Raw genomic sequence first — 19,567 nt, 5'->3', positions numbered from 1 at the left:
TCATCCAGTCCATGTTTTTAAAGTAGGTTCTTTAGATTAAAAAAAGTGATGCTCTAAACCTTCCCTAACAATATATAATGCTGTGTGGACCACAAAAATAATACATTGTTGTAGGGATTATCAAACCTATCCGTGGGGGTATGCCGGCTGCACACAAGGTTACAGAGTAGCCAACATGAATTATACTAACAGGACGTTGGCTAGTCATTCCCAAATATGGTCTGGTCTGAGGATAGATATGAGAATGCCGGACAATCAATGTCTTTTGGGAAAATATGTTGGTAATTATGTGTTTGTTACTTGTAATGCATGTCTGTCTTCCATTTTGCATTTTTATGCTGAGAAATCTTTTGATGTCTTATAAATAAACAGTAATAATAACAAATAGGACCTATCCTTCGTTGTATTCATAAATATTTCTGCAGAGGACACAAGCAGCTCTGGGTTATGGCCAAAACAATAGCAGTTTGCAGCAGTTCAGTACAAATCATGTCTTTCTTACACACTACTACTGGCCTTTCCGTATGTATTCATTAATCCTCCGAATGCCTGTGAACAGTGAGGGAAATACATACTGTACCTAAAGCTGTAGCACTCATCCCTTCAGGTGAATTTAAAATATATAAAGTATATAGTCTCCAGAACGATCGACCCATCTCAAGCAGGTTTCTACTAGCAAACTAGAAGCGGGATCCTTGTCGGAAGAAAGAATTAGAATTTAATGTTGAGGTTTGCTCTAATTTTGGGTATACATGTTCCTACGGATAATTAAATAATGAGCGAATAATTATTAAAATGCTGATATGCTGGCACTCAAAAGGTATTATTAAAGTTTAGTGAATTACCCCCTGAATCCTTTTACCAATGTCTTGGACAATCTGGTTCGGTCAAGAAAATCTCCGGCCACACGCGATATATAAATTATACAGGTTAAGTGCTCCTGTTCATGCTACAAAATAGCATTAAATAATTCAGTAGAGTAGCGCCTGTTCATTTTTCAGTTCCGTGGCTATAGTTTCCTGCTTGTTTTTGGTATGTATTGGTGGGTACATTTTTATACTGCTTATTTTTTACACCCTTTTATGTTTTGTTTTTGTTTCTTTTGAACAGAGCTGCAAAATACCGTCTGCAAACATTGGCATTTAAATATGAAAAATAAAAAAAAAAATTGTAAAAAATAAAATTAACAGCTTTTCAAGCAAAGTTTGATTGATTTCATTCAGACACAAGCCCCTCGGAGGGAAGCAGAGTGCGAGAGGCGTGCAGAGAGAAATCACCCTCGTTTTACTCGATAGTGCAGCTAGAATCTAGTAAACGCATGGGAAATTCTACCATAGAGTTTGTTTTCAATCCAGGTGGAGGGGAGAGTTCGAGGGACAGGGGCATTGTTACAATCCACCAGAGGGGTCTCTTCTTCAGAAAGCCCGTCGTCATAGAGTAAGGAGTCTGCGGGTGTGGAAGCAGCCAGGTCTAAGTAATCCTGATAAAATATAAAAAGGAGAGGTTGGCAGTGGTTAAACAGAAAAGCAACAATTATGGTGGGCGAGTTGTCCACCCCACAGCAGGTAATGCAGAGACCGAAGTCAACTATAATCTATTGGATCTGTCCATCCCACATTGGCTAACACAATGGAAAAAGGAATCTAGGAGCCGTTATGTTTCTCAGGCCCATTCCAAGGTAATGTAAATCACACAGGGATAGAAGGGAACTATTATAAACAGTCTGTCTCTATCAACACAGGGTCATGGAAAGTCAGAAAGGGTGTATGCCCCATGGCGTTTGCCCCCCCACAATACGGACATCCCTACGAAATCGCGATGAACTCTTCTGCAGCATCTAGAAATCGGTGGGTTGGTAAGATCAAGCAAGATGACAAGGGACTTCTGATGCATTTAATCTTCTTATCTCACCAAAGGGGGACAAATATTAATATTATTACGCTGCAGGAGGGATGTAAAGTATATTATGTTGGGCACACATCTAACCACGAGAATGCTTGGTAGAGTGTGTCCAATGAGTTACATTACAAGTAGCAAGCGGTTTACAATATACTAGTAATTTGCATTTTATGTATACTGTACTTCTATTATATTGCACGAGTTTCTAATATCCTTGATAAATAATTATAGTGTTCACATATCTTTCCATCAGTGCCCTACAAACACACTCCTGCACTAAAGGTGAAATTCACCAAGTGTGTGTATGACCTCATTCCCACTGGTTGTTCCTGACACACAAGTGGTTTCTACTTTAAAATCATTTCACATCGGGCACTGGACTCCTTTGGGCATTTCTGTCTCCATTGTCACAACCTGATCACACCTACCCTGCTTTTCACCATCATCTTCTCCAGTTCTTTGCTGATCTCGCAAAATGTTAGCCTCTTGTCTGGCTCCTGCTTCCAGCATTTCAGCATAAGATTGTACCTGGGAGGCGAGATGGAGCAAGAAAAGTGTCAACTTTCCGTTACCAGAGTATACAGATGATACAAAACAATGGATGCTTCTCCTGCTCCTGGTGCGTTGTATATGTCCAGCCGCAATGTGCTACGGGTGGCAATATTCTTGGCTTCATCTGTAGATGCTTTACTTTTTTCCACCTAAGGTCCGATGGATTGTACATGAGACCCTAAATCGTTCTCACAACATCTACAGTACAATAGTGGTTTCCATGTGAAGTTGGGCTTCCGAGTCATTAAAATGGTACTATTGTACTCATCCAAAAAAATACCCACAACAAGCCCATGATGCCTCAGATTTAGTCCCAGAATGTATTATCCCAAGGTCTCGGTCTTGGAGTCTAAGATGTATTAGAAATTGATTGATCATTTCCTATTGGATGTGCATCGTAATGCTCCAGTTTCACTTGTGCATTGTTTAGTACAGTGGTTTCCAACCTTTTTTTGGTTAAGGAACCGTATGTGAAATTCTGAGACATCCCAACCCTCTCTAATAGTGAGCCTGACATCAAATGCATTGTACATTCTTCTGTATTTGGTACAATTTTTAAATTATCTGAAAATTACAGAGAACCCTTTAGGGATGCCCAGAGAACCAAACGGTTCCTAGAAGCCCTGGTTGAAAAACACTGGCTTAGTAAATATAAATCTTTGTTTGTTGTTATTAATCCCAACCTGTACCAAATTGCCCTCAAGATAACCAATATCTGGCAGGTTCCTCTTTTCTGCTACTCAAGGAACGTGGCAATACTCTTACGTGTCAAGTTTCCTTGTGTTTCCCCTATGAATGTATTCCATGTTTTGATGACCCTGTGTGTTGACAAGTAGGGGGGCCCACTTACATCTCATCACTACAGTTCTCAGGCTTCTCCATTCTGTAGCCTGTTTTCAAGAGGTTGAAAAGTCTTTCAGGAGCAATACCCGGATATGGATTTCCTCCCAGGGTTACGATCTCCCATAGGAGCACTCCAAAGGACCACCTAGTAAGAAAAGGCCATAGAAAAGCATTGGTAACACAAACTGCAAGAGACTCTACTAGAAAGCACCTTCCCTTACTAAATCTGAAGGATTTAAATAGCTGTGCTGGTCCCAGGAGAAGTTGGGTTCTGTGCAGGTTGTGATACCTACTACTGGACCAGGATAAAAATGACACCTAGATATTATTTATGACCTTGGGAGACTGAAAGAGGTCTTTCTATCCGGTCACTTTTAAAGAGTTTATCTTCTGCAATCTTGAACACTAATACATTAAAGCGCCTATGTGGAAATGGTAGATTATTAGGACAATATTATCCCTTATATGGCAGGGGTGGCCAACTCCAGTCCTCAAGGGCCACCAACAGGTCAGGTTTTCAGGATATCCCTGCTTCAGCACAGGTGGCTCCATTTGCGACTGCACCACCTGCGCTGAAGCAAGGATATCCTGAAAACCTGACCTGTTGGTGGCCCTTGAGGACTGGAGTTGGCCGCCCCTGTTACATGGTGTTAATGGGTTCCAGTACCCGCTCGCCACTCAGGGGAAAGTGGTCAGTGAGATATTTTAAACACCTCATCTCAGGAATGCGCCAATTCAGGGGGTCCGTTTACCCATTTCTCACCTGAGAAACGCGTGGTTGTTAGATCAGCCACTTGTACGCCCTTCTCATTTGGTGCATTATTCTATTGTACCCTAGCGCTTCTCATTTAAGCAACACCTTAATGTAGCAAAGAATATCTATCTTCTGTGGCAGTGAAAGGGTTAAAGTTACTTCCCCCTGCCCACAATGGATTGACTGGGTTTCCTTGTTCACTTAAGGAAATATGGGTCACACAAATCTATTGGTCTGTCCCCCAGATTGTCCACGTGAGGAATATGTGACAATGCCGTTATCAGGTGATTCAACCTGGCCTCGTCTTTTTGAGGGGGTTCAAAGGGGAAACTCACACGTCACTTTGTGTCGTGTAGATGTGATCAAACAGGGATTCTATCGCCATCCATTTAACTGGTATTCTGCCCTGCAAAAGAAAAGTACGCGGAATTAGGATGAATGCATTGAGCGCAGTGAAAGCTGCAGTTAAATTAACAATATTGTGTTTCTGAGCTCCAGAAGTTTAATGCTTAAATTCCAGATTGTGACCCTGAATAGGCACTGTCTGATGGGAAAGAGGCATAGCATTGGGTGGCAGGTTAGAACCACTTGGCCCATTTCCCTGTCTGCTCCAAAACCTCAGACCTGATTTGTTCATTGGCTGTAATTCCGGATTTAGCCTCGTGTCGATCCTAACCGTGATCGAATTCCCTTCCTGTATTATCCTCTACCATCTCTGCTGGGGGGCTAATGCACACATCCACCACCCTTCTCACGTAGAAGGAGTTTCTCACATTTGCCCCAAACCTGTCACCCTCCAATTCAGTCCGTGCATGGCCTATTGTTCCAGTACGTCTGCCTCTGAAATATGCTTCTCTCCTGTACTTAAAACCAAGTGTGTCAGCGTTTCAATGATCTTCTGCCTCTCTCATCTCCCCCCCGACCTTTCATGGTGAGTTTTACAATGTGGACCGAGCACCATGTTAAAACCCAGTCTTTGCACAATCTCCAATTGATGCATGTCCTTCTGGAGGTAGGGTATCCAAAACTGAACACAATACTCCAGGTGAGGTTTCAAAGCTGTAAATCTGCTTTCAATACCTTTCCTTGTATACAACCTACAATCCTGCCGGCTTTCCGCATCACTTTGTTACATCGCTCGCCTACTTTTAAGTCCATTGAAATAATAACCCCCAGGTCCCTTTCGTCTTTAGTAGCTGATATTCTAGTGCCATTAAATCTGTATTCTGCCTTTGGAAGTTACAACAGAGCCCAGCTGGTCTAAGCCCGATTCAGAGCACTATTATAAATTGTTATCATACACTGGCGACACACTTTATTCGAGCTTGGCTAGTCCCACGAATTCGGGTATACCCGGGTGTATTGAGGTTTGTGACTGTTTTCTGCCCGAGTGCATTGAGTTATTTTCCAAGCAGTGATTGAAGCATTTTATTCCCGCTGGCTGCAATACTGCACAGTATATATATATATACTGCATTACAATTCATGAATTTATGCCATCTGGTAGACACGCGATGCATTGCAGCCTATTAAATCCTAATCATAATCATTTAACAGATCAGCCGCCCATCAGCCAGGCATGAACCCAGGCTGGGAAGGCAAATGCAACGGGGCTTGTCAGAGGTGAGGAGTGGCGCATTCCAGGTATCTGCCAGGTACATACCGGGTATTTGCTCGAATAAAGTGTGTCGGTGCAGTACACTGCAACAAATATGTTGTTATTTATTATCTTGGACTTTTGTTCCAATTCAGGCTTTCAGAGCAACCATGTTGGATTTACTGTACATCGAAGGGTTGAGGTTGTGATCGGACAGCTCGTGTAGTAATAACAAATCTACGTAAGTACCAGCACTCACTGTCTAATAGCTAAACGATGAAAACAGTTGTAATGCAGAATAAACATTTAATAATAAAACAAACCATAAATAAATTTCGAGGGACTACCTCTTCATCTGGCCCATTCCCCCTGGTCCAAAAGGTCCCAGAGGTACTTCCCTAAGCCTCTCTTCCCTTATAACTGGTCAAATCAGACACCCCTGAAAATAGATAGCAAACATATAGTGTAAGCTAAATACATCTAAACAGCTATTAGCAGCGCAGCAAGAATCCACTAAAGTCAATGCCAGTAGTTCAAGTACCACAAAAAACTGCGGGCAATTGTACAGTAAAGACTGAACACAGCTTGCAAGAAAGCAGCTTGCAAAGAGGCACCAGGAGTCCACAACAGTCAATTAAAAGTTAATGGGAATAGCAAATGAAGACAGTAATCAAACCCTCTGTGGCTCTGCTCCTTGTGCTCGTTCTCCGTTTGTGTATATTCCTTGTGTTTCATGTTTTTTCCCCTTTTCCTTCCCCCCCCCACCCCTCACTTCGTGACATGCCCATTTGTGATACTGGTTTCTGCAAACACATTTGATTTATTTCTGGTTTGTTTTATTATTAAATGTTTATTCTGCATTACAACTGTTTTCATCATTTAGCTATTAGACAGTGAGTGCTGGTACTTACGTAGATTTGTTAGTACTATACAGGGGAATAAGGGTCCCCTTTTGTTCCGTGCACCCTGCAATTGCATAAATTTAACACTACCAGAGTGCTGTCTATCGTCCCCTTTTACCCTTAGCTCGTGTAGTAATGTAACAACCAATCAGAGCCAGGGGAATTCCATTGCCTTTTTACTTTTTTACAGAATTCTGCCCATTGCAAAGTGTAGTGAGATGGGTCATTATTGAGATTCAAAGTTATGGTCAGTCTTTGTTTAATGGCTACTGTGATCTCACAGTCTTACATCCAACTTTTAATCTGTGCTAATTTAGGTTCCCAGATTAAACAAGATGGGGAACTAGATGTAAAACATAACATCCTATCCTTCCTTTATCATTGGGTGAACTCAAACGCCGTTATGTGCCCTGACACCCCCTCATTCTCTGGGTTTATGGCTATGAAATATTACCTTGCTCCTCTTGACATAGGAGTCCTCTTCATACACATCTCTAGAGAGCCCAAAGTCGGATATTTTCATTTTGCGACCTTCCGCCACCAACACGTTCCTAGCTGCCAAGTCTCGATGGACAAGCTTGGGAGAGATGGCACAATAAGAAAATGATGCTGCTGGCATTACACCTGTGTATTACCCAGGGTACTCTAAAATCCCAAAACACTATAGAAAGAGGGACAGCAGGGCTAGGTGTCACGGTATGAAGATGGATATGTGTAGACTGGTGGGAGATAGGAGAAAGGTAACAGACAAATGATACTCTCTCCCAACTGAGTCAGCACAATTACAGAGACATTGCCATGGGCACAAAAAGACAAGAGGCCATGTGCTCTAGGAATTTAGAAACAGCAAGTAAAATATGGAAACTAAATCTGCCATCGGATGTCATACTCTCCCCTTACCTTCATTTCTGCTAGATACTGCATTCCTCGGGATATCTGCCAGGCAAAAGAGATCAGGTCTCCCATGGTCAGAGCTCTTTCATCGGGGTTGTCCAGGTAGCTGGAGTTCCGATTGGAGTCACCACCCATGGAGCTGGGCCCCACCTTCCGGCTTTCCCTTAGGAAATTACGCAGGGACCCGTACTTTGCATACTCCACAATAAGGTGCAAGGGACCTGGGCGCAGAGACAGAAGGACAGGCATTATACGTGTAACTCAGTCTTACCAGCCGTCACTGGCTTCACAAGACAACCAGGGTCTCTTGTAGATTAATATACAGTCTGGAGCTTGTTTCCACAGCAGTCTCTACATGGGCTGAAGCTTAATCTTTATGATAGACATTATAAAGCACGAGAAAGATGATTTATTAGTACGGGGGTGGCAAATTCCAGTCCTCAAGGGCCACCAACAGACCAGGTATTAGGGATATCCCTGCTTCAGCACGTGGCTCAATCATTATGATTTAGACGCCTGTGCTGAAGCAGGGATATCCTGAAAACCTGACCTGTTGGTGACCCTTGAGGATGGACGGCAGTTGGCCACCCCTGTACTAGTATTTGAATTGTAAAAATAGATGAATTAGTCATAATCCTCACAGTCATTTTGTGGTTCACACTAAAAGGGAGATTACAGCTTTGTATAGAAGTATACTTCAGAATCATATATACTGATTAACAATAACTTTTGTATGTAGTCAGTTATCACTCAATGAAAACAAAATGACAGAAGAAATACACCAGCGAAAAATATCAGCCACCATTAATGTTCAAACTAATCAAAAATAAGAAGCGCAAGAGACGGGCGGCAGAATCACCGCGATGACAGAACAGCCGTCCGCAATGTGGTCGCAAATTGGTTCATCAGTGTCTCTAAGCAATTTGCCAAATGCATGCAGCTCGGCTGTTCCGCTGCACGTGTGACGTACAACTCTTCCTCCGTGTAGATGGTACCAACACCCCATGGATAGACGCTGTGTGGAACTAGGTAAAAGCGTGTGCGAAAGAGACCATGGCGTTCAGGAACTAACTGCGTCTCCACAAAGCAGGATCTGGTTCTCGTTGCACTTTATTCCCACTCCTGTCTCTTGCTCTCTTAGTTTTGGACTGGTTTGTTTCTGTGGATATACCATACAGTAAAGGTGGTGGCAGGAGGCCATAAGCAATAGGAGGTTTGGGTTATTGTAACAGCGTGCTGTAACTTCTGTAGCACAATTAATGTTCATTTATCCAATACTGACTCTCTGGGTTCATTTTGTATGGTTTCTCCCAAGTACTAAACACTGCGACCTTGGTTCTTTCATTTTCTCTTCATCCCATCACTGCTGGAGGAACCAGGCACGTGATTTGTTAAAGGCGTCAGGGATACCTGCCATCCTGGGTACACGCCCCATACAGTAGGGATACCTACCATCCTGGGTACACGCCCCATACAGTTTGATGACGTGTGGATGGTTGACCTGTTTCAGGAGGTTAAATTCCGACAGGAGGTCCCGGAGCTCACTCTGAGAGGCACTTTCTGCAAAAAGCATTCAATGCAAGAACCTGGGTTAAGCATCACAGTGATGAAGCCTACAACCCCCATACACTAAAGCCTGCTCAAGTACTTCTGTAATCATCACCCATTCAAATACAACTAAGGCCTCGGCCATGGTAAGCGCTTACTCGCTGAACCGTGCTGACGCTCGCTCCCGCTCAGCACTGAGCCCCTACAGCCGCAATTAGAGCGGCTTTAGTCAGGGCTCGCCTACGCTTCCTCAAGTGCGCGGAAGCGTAGGTCTTACCAGAATTTTACATTTCCCCGCTTGCCAGCGCACAGGGCCAGTCACGTGAGCGGTTCGCCCAATGAGGACGAACCAGCTCCATGACGTCACTGGTCCGCCCCAAGCCCGCTCCCGGCCTGCCCCCTGACGGCGCGCAGGGAAAGCAACCGCAAGGCCAGGGAAAGCACCCACTTTCCCTGAGCCTCAGCACGCCAGCGGGAACCCTGGCCGAGGCCTAAGACTGCCACCAGCAGATTCAGCAACTGAAATATCCTGCAAAAGGGGCATCAGCCGCCCTGGTTAAGGAAAAGGTATCAAAATAGCTCAACTATAAACCCTGGAACTGTTTCTGTCTTGCATTCTCCAATAGCTATTTGGTAATGACCAATCAAGTGGTCACTATACACCAGAGGAGGCCAACTCCAGTCTCTAGGGCCACTAACAGGTCAGGTTTTCAGGATATCCCTGCTTCAGCACAGATGGTGCAGTCAAAGACTCAGCCACTGATTGAGCCATCTGTGCTGAAGCAGGGATATCCTGAAAAACTGACCTGTCGGTGGCCCTTGAGGATGGAGTTTGCCACCTCTGCTGTACACTGTGGGTGCCATGTATTAAGCAGACTGCAATAATGCAGTGGGACTTCTCAATTATTTCATAGTTGGTGTCCCCTGAGGTTCTCAGGCCGTGTAGGTTTATAACAGTTCAGACCGCAAAGGATGGAGAAAACGTGATGGTAAAAAACTGCACAAATCTCACACACACAAAGCGGTTTACCGAATACTAAGTTCCTACTGAAAGCCCTGAAATCTTTTGGGACAGACACCTCTTGTACAGCTAGTCTTCCCAATAACAGTATTCAGTATCTTCAATGGTTTTATTACTGGCTGTCTCAAAGGGGACGTTAGGAATTTCTCCTTAAAGCAGCTGTCCATCTATGTTAATATCTACACATTTTAATATATGTATCAAGCTACAGCCTTAACGGGCATAATCTCAGCTCTTACCTTTCAGCATTTTGACGGCCACGGTAGTGTAGCCAGCTTTCCCCTTCAGTCTGAATGCGGTCGCCTTAACCACTTTTCCAAATTCTCCTTCGCCAAGAGTTTTTCCGAGAACCAGGTTCTTCCGGGGGAATTCCCACTTTGGATCCTCCTAATCATCGATTAAGAATACATGCCATATTTACCAGACATTCAGATGAAAATGGATAGGAAAAAGTCAAGTGTTTATAATGTTACATCTCCTATATGCAGAACATATATTAAGATATATATAATCAAAAATGAATAGACGATACCGTTCTGTGGCTAACGAAAGGCTTTTATTTGTGCGAGCTTTCGAGATACACTGATCTCTTCTTATGGAAGAAGAGATCAGTGTATCTCGAAAGCTCGCACAAATAAAAGCCTTTCGTTAGCCACAGAACGGTATCGTCTATTAATTTTTGATTATTAAGCTCGGCTATCACGGTACAGATACCCCTACACATTATATATTTGAAAAAACTCATTTATTTCCGGATGATAAACAAGACAAACTTCAGAATGGACCAATTCATCTCTATACGCATGATGACATTGTTAAAGTATTGGTTTACACAATGTAAAGAAAGATCACATATTTTAGAGTTTACCAAGCACCCTGGTTAAAACCCAAACCAATTTGTTTACCCTTAGTCAAAAGGCTTTTCTTTTAAAAACAGGTGTCACGATTCACGGTCTTATCATTCTTGAGAGTTGCCACCAGTGAGCTCAAAGACAAATCAACTTGATGATACGAATCAAAATGCCAAAGAAAATCAACACAAATGCTTCACACCCATTGGTTTTATGGTGTCACAATCAGAGAATTCCACATACAAGGCCATTTGCAAAGTACTGCACTTATTGAGATCAGTGAAGAGGTTCTGAAGACCAGCAATATGGAAACCTTTGAACGGCTAATTAATTATGATTGTCAGTAGTATGGAAACCGCATTTAGTTTTTTTTTTAATGTGTTTGTTTGCAATAAAGGAATCTTACTGGTATTTTAAAGGTGTCCACTGAAACTTGGTTCTCCATGGAGTCCAGCGAGGGGCGTCGGGCATTGGAAGAGTAGCTGACCGGGTATGACTGGGCAGGGCGGCGGAAAGTCATCTCAGCGGAAGCAATGGGAGGTTTGGGTGAGTTTTTATGGTAGCGGTGAATGAAGTATGAAGAAAGTAGCACCGAGATGATGAAAGACAGGAAGACTCCGCACGCGATCACAGTCTTGCAGGTGTCATCACACAGCGGAACTGGAGAGAAAAGGAGAGCTAGATTACATCGTGCTTGTTCTTCTGAACATGTTGCCACCAAGATATGTACCGGTAGTATTGGTCTTCCAAAGCCAGTTTATTGAGGCCCCACATAGCTTTCTGGTGAAATCATATCGTACATAAATCAGTATTATTTATACATGGCAGCCCCATACTTCCACCACAAAGAAATACTGTGTATACTTTTAGAGGTGATCAGTTTGAAATAGCATGACAGCATGTCCAGCACCGGTGCATTACTGCAAGGCAGGTCCATTAAGGATAGAAGTGTGCAAAGTTGTTCCGGTACATTTTTTTGAACATAGCAAACTTTGTACAAGCATATTACATGGTTTCTTTACAACACTCAGTATGTAAACCTTTGCAACCCACAAATGCACTGCTTCTGCCCGATTCACAGTCTAACTTTATTATACAAACGGAGACTTTAAGGGTCATTTTAAATCTAGTACATTTTTAGCAAATGTTGCCATCTTTACAAATTGTCCACAGGTTTCCACCATCCTTTTGGACCGTTAATGGATCTCACTGGGGTCTTTCCTAAACTTGTGTGTGCCCAAACCCATGTCCCCCATGGCTGTCAAAGACTAATATTGTGAACCTAAGAATCCTTTAAGAAGCGGTAGGTAGAACGTATACCAGATGTAACATCAAGGCTGGAAATGGGATTCATGGATAGACTTACCCTCGATATTGTTCTTCTCACAGAAGCACTTTTGCGGGGGGAAGCAGTAACAGGTGCCGTAACCTGCCTTGATCCCAGACTGGGATCCTCTTTCGTGGCCTCCAATGATATTTGCCTCTAATCCAACACAGACACAGGAAATACAGTCAATAATGCGACCTCAATAATGCGACCTCAATAATGCGACCTCAATAATGCGACCTCTCGCTTTAAAAAAATAATAATGATTATCTTACTGGTGAGAATGAAAGTAACCAGAGACCATCTATTTTAAGGATGGCCACAACCCGTTTAAGCTTAACCCCTTCAGCGCTACAAGATCATTCAACACCTTGTTTTACAGACAACGGCATTCATCTAGTGGAATGGTTAAGGAACACTATAATTATATATTATCTCTAATAGCGCATCTGAGATCAGACGTATTTTAAGGAACCCCAACCCTCTCTAATAGCGCGTCTGAGATCAGATGCATTGTAAGGAACCCCAACCCTCTCTAATAGCGCGTCTGAGTTCAGATGCATTGTAAGGAACCCCAACCCTCACTAATAGCGAGTGTGAGATCAGATGCATTGTAAGGAACCCCAACCCTCTCTAATAGCGCGTGTGAGATCAGATGCATTGTAAGGAACCCCAACCCTCTCTAATAGCGCGTGTGAGATCAGATGCATTGTAAGGAACCCCAACCCTCTCTAATAGCGCGTGTGAGATCAGATGCATTGTAAGGAACCCCAACCCTCTCTAATAGCCCGTCTGAGATCAGATGCATTGTAAATTCTTCGGTATTTGATACAATTTTCAAAAGACCTGAAAATTGAGTGAAACCCTTTAGGGACGCTCCAGGAATCCAAGGGTTCCTAGGAACCCCGGTTGAGAAACACTGATCTAGTGAATGGGAGGAAGAGTTTTAAGGTACTGGCCCATGAAGTGAGAAAATATTGATCCAATGGCAGCTTCCTTTATCATCCCCTGTTCTCTACTACAAGAAACTTGCATTTTATTAACCCAGAGAAATGTAAAAGCAATTCGTAGACCCTGTTGATTAAAATATAAATCAGCCAGCATGCTAGACAGCGTAACCTTCTGAAATATGAGTTTTGTTTGGTGATTACCCCCAGAGGATTGCTTGCTGAACACGAGGGATGCTGCAATGAATTGGATTCTTGAATAATTTATTAGATTCATTACATTCTGGATGAAATCATGGTGCTAGGAGGGAAAATCAGTTAGTCTGCTCATCACAGTGCAAGTTCAAACTTTTTCTTCCAAATGTAGATATAAAATGAATCAGTTACTGTAACAGTCCTTACTTGTGCAGTCCTGGGGACATATTGCTGGGTCTTCGCTCTCCACCACATCACAAAACCCATTAGGACAGGTCACAATGCTTGGGGTGCAGGTGGAATAATTTCTGGTGATCCCTGTAGGGACAGAGAAGTGGAGTGAGGAAGGCGGTTGCAGGGTGACTAACAAATCAACAACAGTAATTAAAAGGTGCAATATTCCCAAAAGGAAAGGTTTGGGGGGGAGGTGGGGAGTAGGAGATTAACCTTACTGTATTCAATTTTAAACCTCTTCTCCTTTGCAACAGTGTAAGTATTGTACCATCCGGGACGCAGAGTTGTCACTTGTTTGCAAGGACAGAAATACAGCACAATGCAAGTCATGCGGAGTGTTTAACCCTCTTGTTACTTATGGATAGAAGCTGGTCCCATAGATCTGTGGTTTTGGAACCACTAAATTAGAGGTTTTTACCTTCGCCATGTCCCTGTCTCCATTGGCACCTTCCAGTGGGGGCTCCCAGCCCCCCACATTCCTCACACTCAGACCGGTGCTTGCTCTCTGAACAGGACAGCGGGCATTCCTCTTCCTCCTTTACAGCTGTGGGAGAGACCCATCGGAAAAAGAATAAGTCAATACGGCGACAAGTTAGATTCAGCTTCATCTCACAAATGGCCTACAGTCAGGTGCCTTAGATTCAGCTCTGCCATGCACACAGGCTACCCCAGGCCTCTTGAACTGGTCCTCCAGAGGGGCCAGATCCGTAAACACATTCAGGAGTTGAAGGGCAACAAGCTTTTTGGAATGTAATTTATATACGTTTAAAGTCCTGCAAAGTATTATATTTTAACATTTTCCAAGCATTTATAATATCTGTCCCATATGTATTTACATGACCGTAAGCGAGTTTGTGTGAAGACTTGCACCCAAATGCCTAAGCAAAGAGTCGGAAATCACCAGGAGCAGAACGTCCAAGGGCCATATCAAAGCTGCCAGCTGAAGAGTCCCGGTCTGCACTTCTCTCTCTCACTATAAAACAGCCGTTAACCTCGGTTAACCAGCCATTTTTAGGGAGAGGGGTTTTTAAATTAGGGGAGTTTCATAATGTTGCACTGTATATAAATATATAGATTTTCCCTAATCTCGAGCCAGCTTAAGCAGTTTTTTAGTTCTAGTTGAATTTCTCTGACACACACACGAGAAATTCAACTAGAACTAAATAAACCTGCTTCCGCCTGCTTGAGATGCATGGGGATACTTCGACAAACTATTTTGAAAATCTTAGGGAAATGATGGCTGAAAGCGCAGAGGAAATTGGAGGAATTGCTAACAAAAAAAACAGAAGAAGAAAATAGCAGGTGAGACGAAGCAGTTACTAAGGAAGCAACAAGATATAAAGCAATCCCAAGACGCAAGCACACAGATTAAATATACAGAGCTGCGCTAAACAATGGGCAAACATATAACGGAGGATGTCAGAATGGAGCTGGGACATGGAGAAGAAGACTTTGAAGTTGACAAAAGGTTTAAAGGTTCTGGCTGGGAAGTGGCAAATTATTGCGCTCGAACAAGACGTTGCACTAACAATAAAAGGCGGCGCACTTATCATAAAGCGAGTTGAGGACTTCTACATGAAATGGTACAAGGACACGGGTAACACGTGGCAAAATTCAGGACATGAAGAGCCAGAAGACACCACCACTGAGGAACCATGCATCCTTCCAGAAGTAGCAGCAAAAGCAATAACATCAATGAAGAATTAAAAGGTCTCAGGGGAAGGTGTTTTAACTACTTAAATGTCGAATGAATCTGGGGAAGAAGTAGAGAAATTCCTTGCAAAGCTCTTTACATGTTGCTTAAAGAACAGGAACATTCCAGAACAATGGAGCAATGCCATAGTTATTCTTATCCATAAGAAAGAAGACAAAGTTGTACAAGAAGGGATTTTTCAAAGTAATGAATACGATCTATACTACTCATTGTAGGATTTGCCGATTACGAAAAAGCCTTTGATTCGGCCTACAACTCGATTGTTAAATGCATTAAGGTGACAACATTGAAGTGATATTTAATAAATGCGTCCAACTCAACAAAGATAAAAAAAATAAATGGAACGGAAATAAAAGAGGTTAAAAGCCTGTCTATTCTTGGCCAGCAGGTATCAATAGGAGAATGAAGATGAGATGGATGCATTTGAAAGAACAAAAAGACCATATTTCCAGGGAACCTTCCACTGTATCTCAAGAGCAATGTATTTGTCCAGTGTATTCCGCCTGTACTAGTGTATCGATGTAAAACGTGGGCCAACATGCAATGCCAATACGGACGCTTCCGACATGTCAAAGTAATATGGAGAAATGTATGCTGGGTATTACACGAAGAGACAGGGTTTGGAAGCAGGCCAAAGTCTGTGACATCACAAGGGTGAAGACATCTCAAATGGCAGTGGGCCGTTCATATTGCAAAAACAAAATGACTATCGTTGGATGATGATGATGATGATGATGTGGTGCATATGTAACTATTTCCCTTATTCCTTTAATGGCTTGCTAATGTAAAGGGGCAGCCTGGGAGCAACATGGACTCAAATAGCATCATTTTTATCTCTCGCCTCTTTGCATTGACGTATCAAGCACTTTGCTCCAGTTTTCCCCCCATATGGGTCAGCTTGAGATTTTGGGACTGTCAGGAGGAGGCGTTATTGAGCAGTTACTTTTACACACAGATTATAATGAGTTGTATCAAACTGCGCATTGGCCAAGTTTAAGGTAAGTTTCTGACTTCAAACGATCTGCTCCAGATGTAATGCGTCTGTGCTTCAACGGACCATTTTCAGTGAGATTAATGTTCCCTCTTAGGCATTAAAGCTGCAGACCAACCAATATCCTACATGTGTTTTGTTTTTTTAATAAATCAGTTCTATGAGAAAATACTTGTTTAAAAAAAAAAAGCTACAACTCTGAATTACATCTTTAATGTATTATAATGTAACAAGCATTTTTTGTTTCTACAGCAACCAATTACAAAGTCACATCCCCTTCCTCTTCTGAAACAGGCTCTGGCACATCCCTATGTGAACCCTGCCCTCTCTCTAGCAGTGCACCAATTGTATCTTGTGATTGTCTGGTCACATGATCTTCCCCTCAGAACTTTGCATCTTTGGTCCTCTTCTGCTGCACTAACAGCCATTTAGTGAACCCCAGATCCGAATCTTCACCGATAGATCACAGGGGAACGGATCGATCGTCAACTTAGCTAATTACTTATTGATTGTATTGATGCACATATTAAAGGGGGAAGAAGAAACGGCAGCTTGGCCTGCTGCTTTAAAACATAATGTAAACACCCATACTCACGCATTCCCTCTAACACAATAGTGATTTGAGTCTTGACTGGCTCTGTGAGGGGCCGGTTTGAAGCCAGCACTGTGTACTGCATCTCTTTGCTCTCGTAGGTGAGCAGGGCAGAGGAGTCATTGACATAGAGGATCCCAAAGGTTTCTTCCCGTCCCTGCAGGATGCCGATTCCCTGAGTGGTATTTGTCAACTGCAACTTGTAGGTGACGTTGATTCCCTTAAACAGCAAGTAGTTTTCAACGCAGACTTTCCCGATCTGGGGTAGAAAAGGAGCAGGGATATCAGATGCAATACATGCACAGTCTGAATAAGAAGAATACTTTATTTTTATATAGGCAAAGAAGGGGGGAGGGGGGAGTCGTGCTGGTCCTTTCTTCCATGTAGTAACAAAGGAGGGAGAAGGGGTGTGATACCTTTTATTGGACCAACACGTAGTTGATATGTTACAAGCTTTCAAACCTCTCATGGTCCTTCATCAGGTATGACAGAGCGATATGGCTCTGCTACGCCTGATGAAGGACCCTGAGAGGTTGGAAAGCTTGTAACATATCAACTACTATTATTTTTTATTATTACTCCGTGTTGGTCCAATAAAAGGTAGTATACTCCCTCCTCCCCCTCCCTCCTGCGTTACTTATTTTTTATATAGTGTTACTATTATACAAAGTGTTGATCATGCGTGGACCAATACAGGCAACGTGAGTCCCTGTCACAAAGAGCTTACAGTCTAAGGAATATTTAAATTACTTGCTCAAATAAAATAGTTCAAACAAAAAGCTCGTGCAAGTAGGCCAGCCTTATCTTTTAAATCCCAGTCATTGGTTAAACACGTTAATAGCAGCGGGCCTGCATTGCATTGCAGAACATTCCAGCAGCACAGGGGTTAAGCTTCTTTTTTGTTCGATCATTTTTTGTTAAATTATACTTTTATTCTATGTTTTTTCTTTTTCGGGGGTTCTCAGCGTTTTCCTTATCGGCCGCATCTAATATTTATAAGAATTTGCATGGCCACTTACATCTATCTACTGTATATTTATATTAGAGGACATGAGGCACTCAGAGGAGCTTCTAGAACAATGAAAGAGAGTTTATTAGAGCATCGGCCGTATCGTATCCCAGGACCTGTCTGAAGAGAACAGTCAACATTACAAAGAATAGTTCTGTATTGTTGTTAAATGACCAAATTACTCACTGTGACGACTCAGGAGATTCCTTCCTCTCCCATCTCCTGTCACCCTTTCTATTCCTTCTCACTCCTCTCCTTCACCTTCTACCTCTCTCCCCTTACCGCAGCGTGTCCCCCGCAGGCCCCCTATACCCACGCGCTCCCTTAACCCTTGCCTTGATCCTCCCCGCTCCATCTCCCCCGCGGTAGCTCCGTTACCTTCCCCTGTGGTGCCATCCGTCCCGTTGCCTCCTCCTCGCGTGGTGCCCGTGGCGCTCCGCGCGCCTGGTGACGCGTCTGGTGCGCGCTTCCCCTCAGCCCACAGAGGACGCGCGTGCGTGCTCCTCCCTGCCCTTGCTGGCCATCGCACGGGCACAGGCCTCGCGTGCGTTCCCCTCCTCTTGGCTCTGTCCTCCTCCTGCGGTCTTCCCCTGCTCCGTGCGGGCCGCGTCTGTGTTGCAAACTGTGCGCGCGCACCCCCAGCTTACAGGGGGCGCGCGCACAGACGCTTCTTATCAGCTTTCCCCTGTCTCCGCCTCCCAAGCTGTACAGGCCATTCCCCTGACCGCCCCTTCTGTCTCCTCCTCTTCTTCCCCTGACCTATCTCCAGCTTCTCCCACTTCTCTCTCTACTCCTCTGGCTCCCCTCTCTGTCATTGGTGCACCTTCCTTTATAATCCCTGTCTGTCCACCTCTTCCTCGCTCTGCATAGTTCCTGTTTCCCTGTATGTTACCTGTCCTATGCTGTGCTCCCTCTGTGCTCCTGTGATTACCTGCTCCTGTGATGCTTTGGATTTCCCTGGCTTTTGACCCCTGCTGACCTTGGACTACTCTGCTCTCTGGTTACCCCTTGAACTCTGCTACACGTACGACTTCGCTGACCTCTGGCTTCCTAGGACCTGGCTTGCCCTCTGACGACTCTACCCTCTGGATCCCTGGACATTGGCAAACGGACACGACTATTCTCACGGACATTCCCCAAGCGTTGCAAGTATACTCTAACAACTCTTCCAACAGGCCCAGCAACGCTATACCACACTCCGGGCTTGCTCCCACTGCTGTGGGTGTGTGGTATCATACCGTTCCCACCACAGTACTGGGGTCTAGCTTGGTCTGCGGGCATACAGGCGTGACACTCACAGCATGCACACAGAGGAGGTACATATATATTTTACAAAGCGACAGATTTGCTCTACATAGAATACGGCCATAAACCTCTTATCCTTGCCCTATAAAACGTGCATTGCCATGTCTGCCAATATACCAATTAGATTGTAAGCTCTTTGGTAAAGACTGCTTTCCCCCAATGTTTACTCTTATACATTATGCTCTTATTTGTATTCCACTTCCGGTATTATGGCTTGTATAATATGTCTTTAATGTACTGGGTGACACTATATATATATATATATATATATATATACTGAGTTAAGTTATGGTGAGTAAAAAAAGTGACAAAAACCCTCCACAGGAAAGCAAATATGCAAATATAGCTGTATGCTCATCTGCATGTCTTAGGCAGGTCTGCAGAAAGGCGGG

At 43.5% G+C, this 19,567-nt stretch overlaps 1 protein-coding gene across 1 annotated transcript in view; it reads right to left on the bottom strand.

The window, feature by feature from the left end:
- Positions 1-19,567, bottom strand: part of RET (ret proto-oncogene) — a 63,287-nt gene that overhangs the window by 6,826 nt on the left and 36,894 nt on the right. Inside the window, exons 7-19 of the mRNA XM_075610422.1 lie at positions 16,865-17,120; positions 13,983-14,108; positions 13,538-13,648; positions 12,228-12,344; positions 11,268-11,521; positions 10,250-10,397; positions 8,894-9,001; positions 7,448-7,662; positions 7,002-7,124; positions 4,384-4,454; positions 3,302-3,439; positions 2,328-2,427; positions 1,333-1,480 (exon numbers count right to left, since the gene is read on the bottom strand). Of these exons, the coding sequence (XP_075466537.1) occupies positions 1,333-1,480; positions 2,328-2,427; positions 3,302-3,439; positions 4,384-4,454; positions 7,002-7,124; positions 7,448-7,662; positions 8,894-9,001; positions 10,250-10,397; positions 11,268-11,521; positions 12,228-12,344; positions 13,538-13,648; positions 13,983-14,108; positions 16,865-17,120 (1,915 nt within the window). The remainder of the gene's footprint in view (positions 1-1,332; positions 1,481-2,327; positions 2,428-3,301; positions 3,440-4,383; positions 4,455-7,001; positions 7,125-7,447; positions 7,663-8,893; positions 9,002-10,249; positions 10,398-11,267; positions 11,522-12,227; positions 12,345-13,537; positions 13,649-13,982; positions 14,109-16,864; positions 17,121-19,567) is intronic.

The sequence above is a fragment of the Ascaphus truei genome, chromosome 8 (genome assembly GCF_040206685.1).
Source record: "Ascaphus truei isolate aAscTru1 chromosome 8, aAscTru1.hap1, whole genome shotgun sequence".
In the NCBI taxonomy this organism is placed as follows: Eukaryota; Metazoa; Chordata; class Amphibia; order Anura; family Ascaphidae; genus Ascaphus; species Ascaphus truei.
Note: the sequence above shows the minus strand (reverse complement) of the source record. Positions and strands in the feature narration are given on the sequence as shown.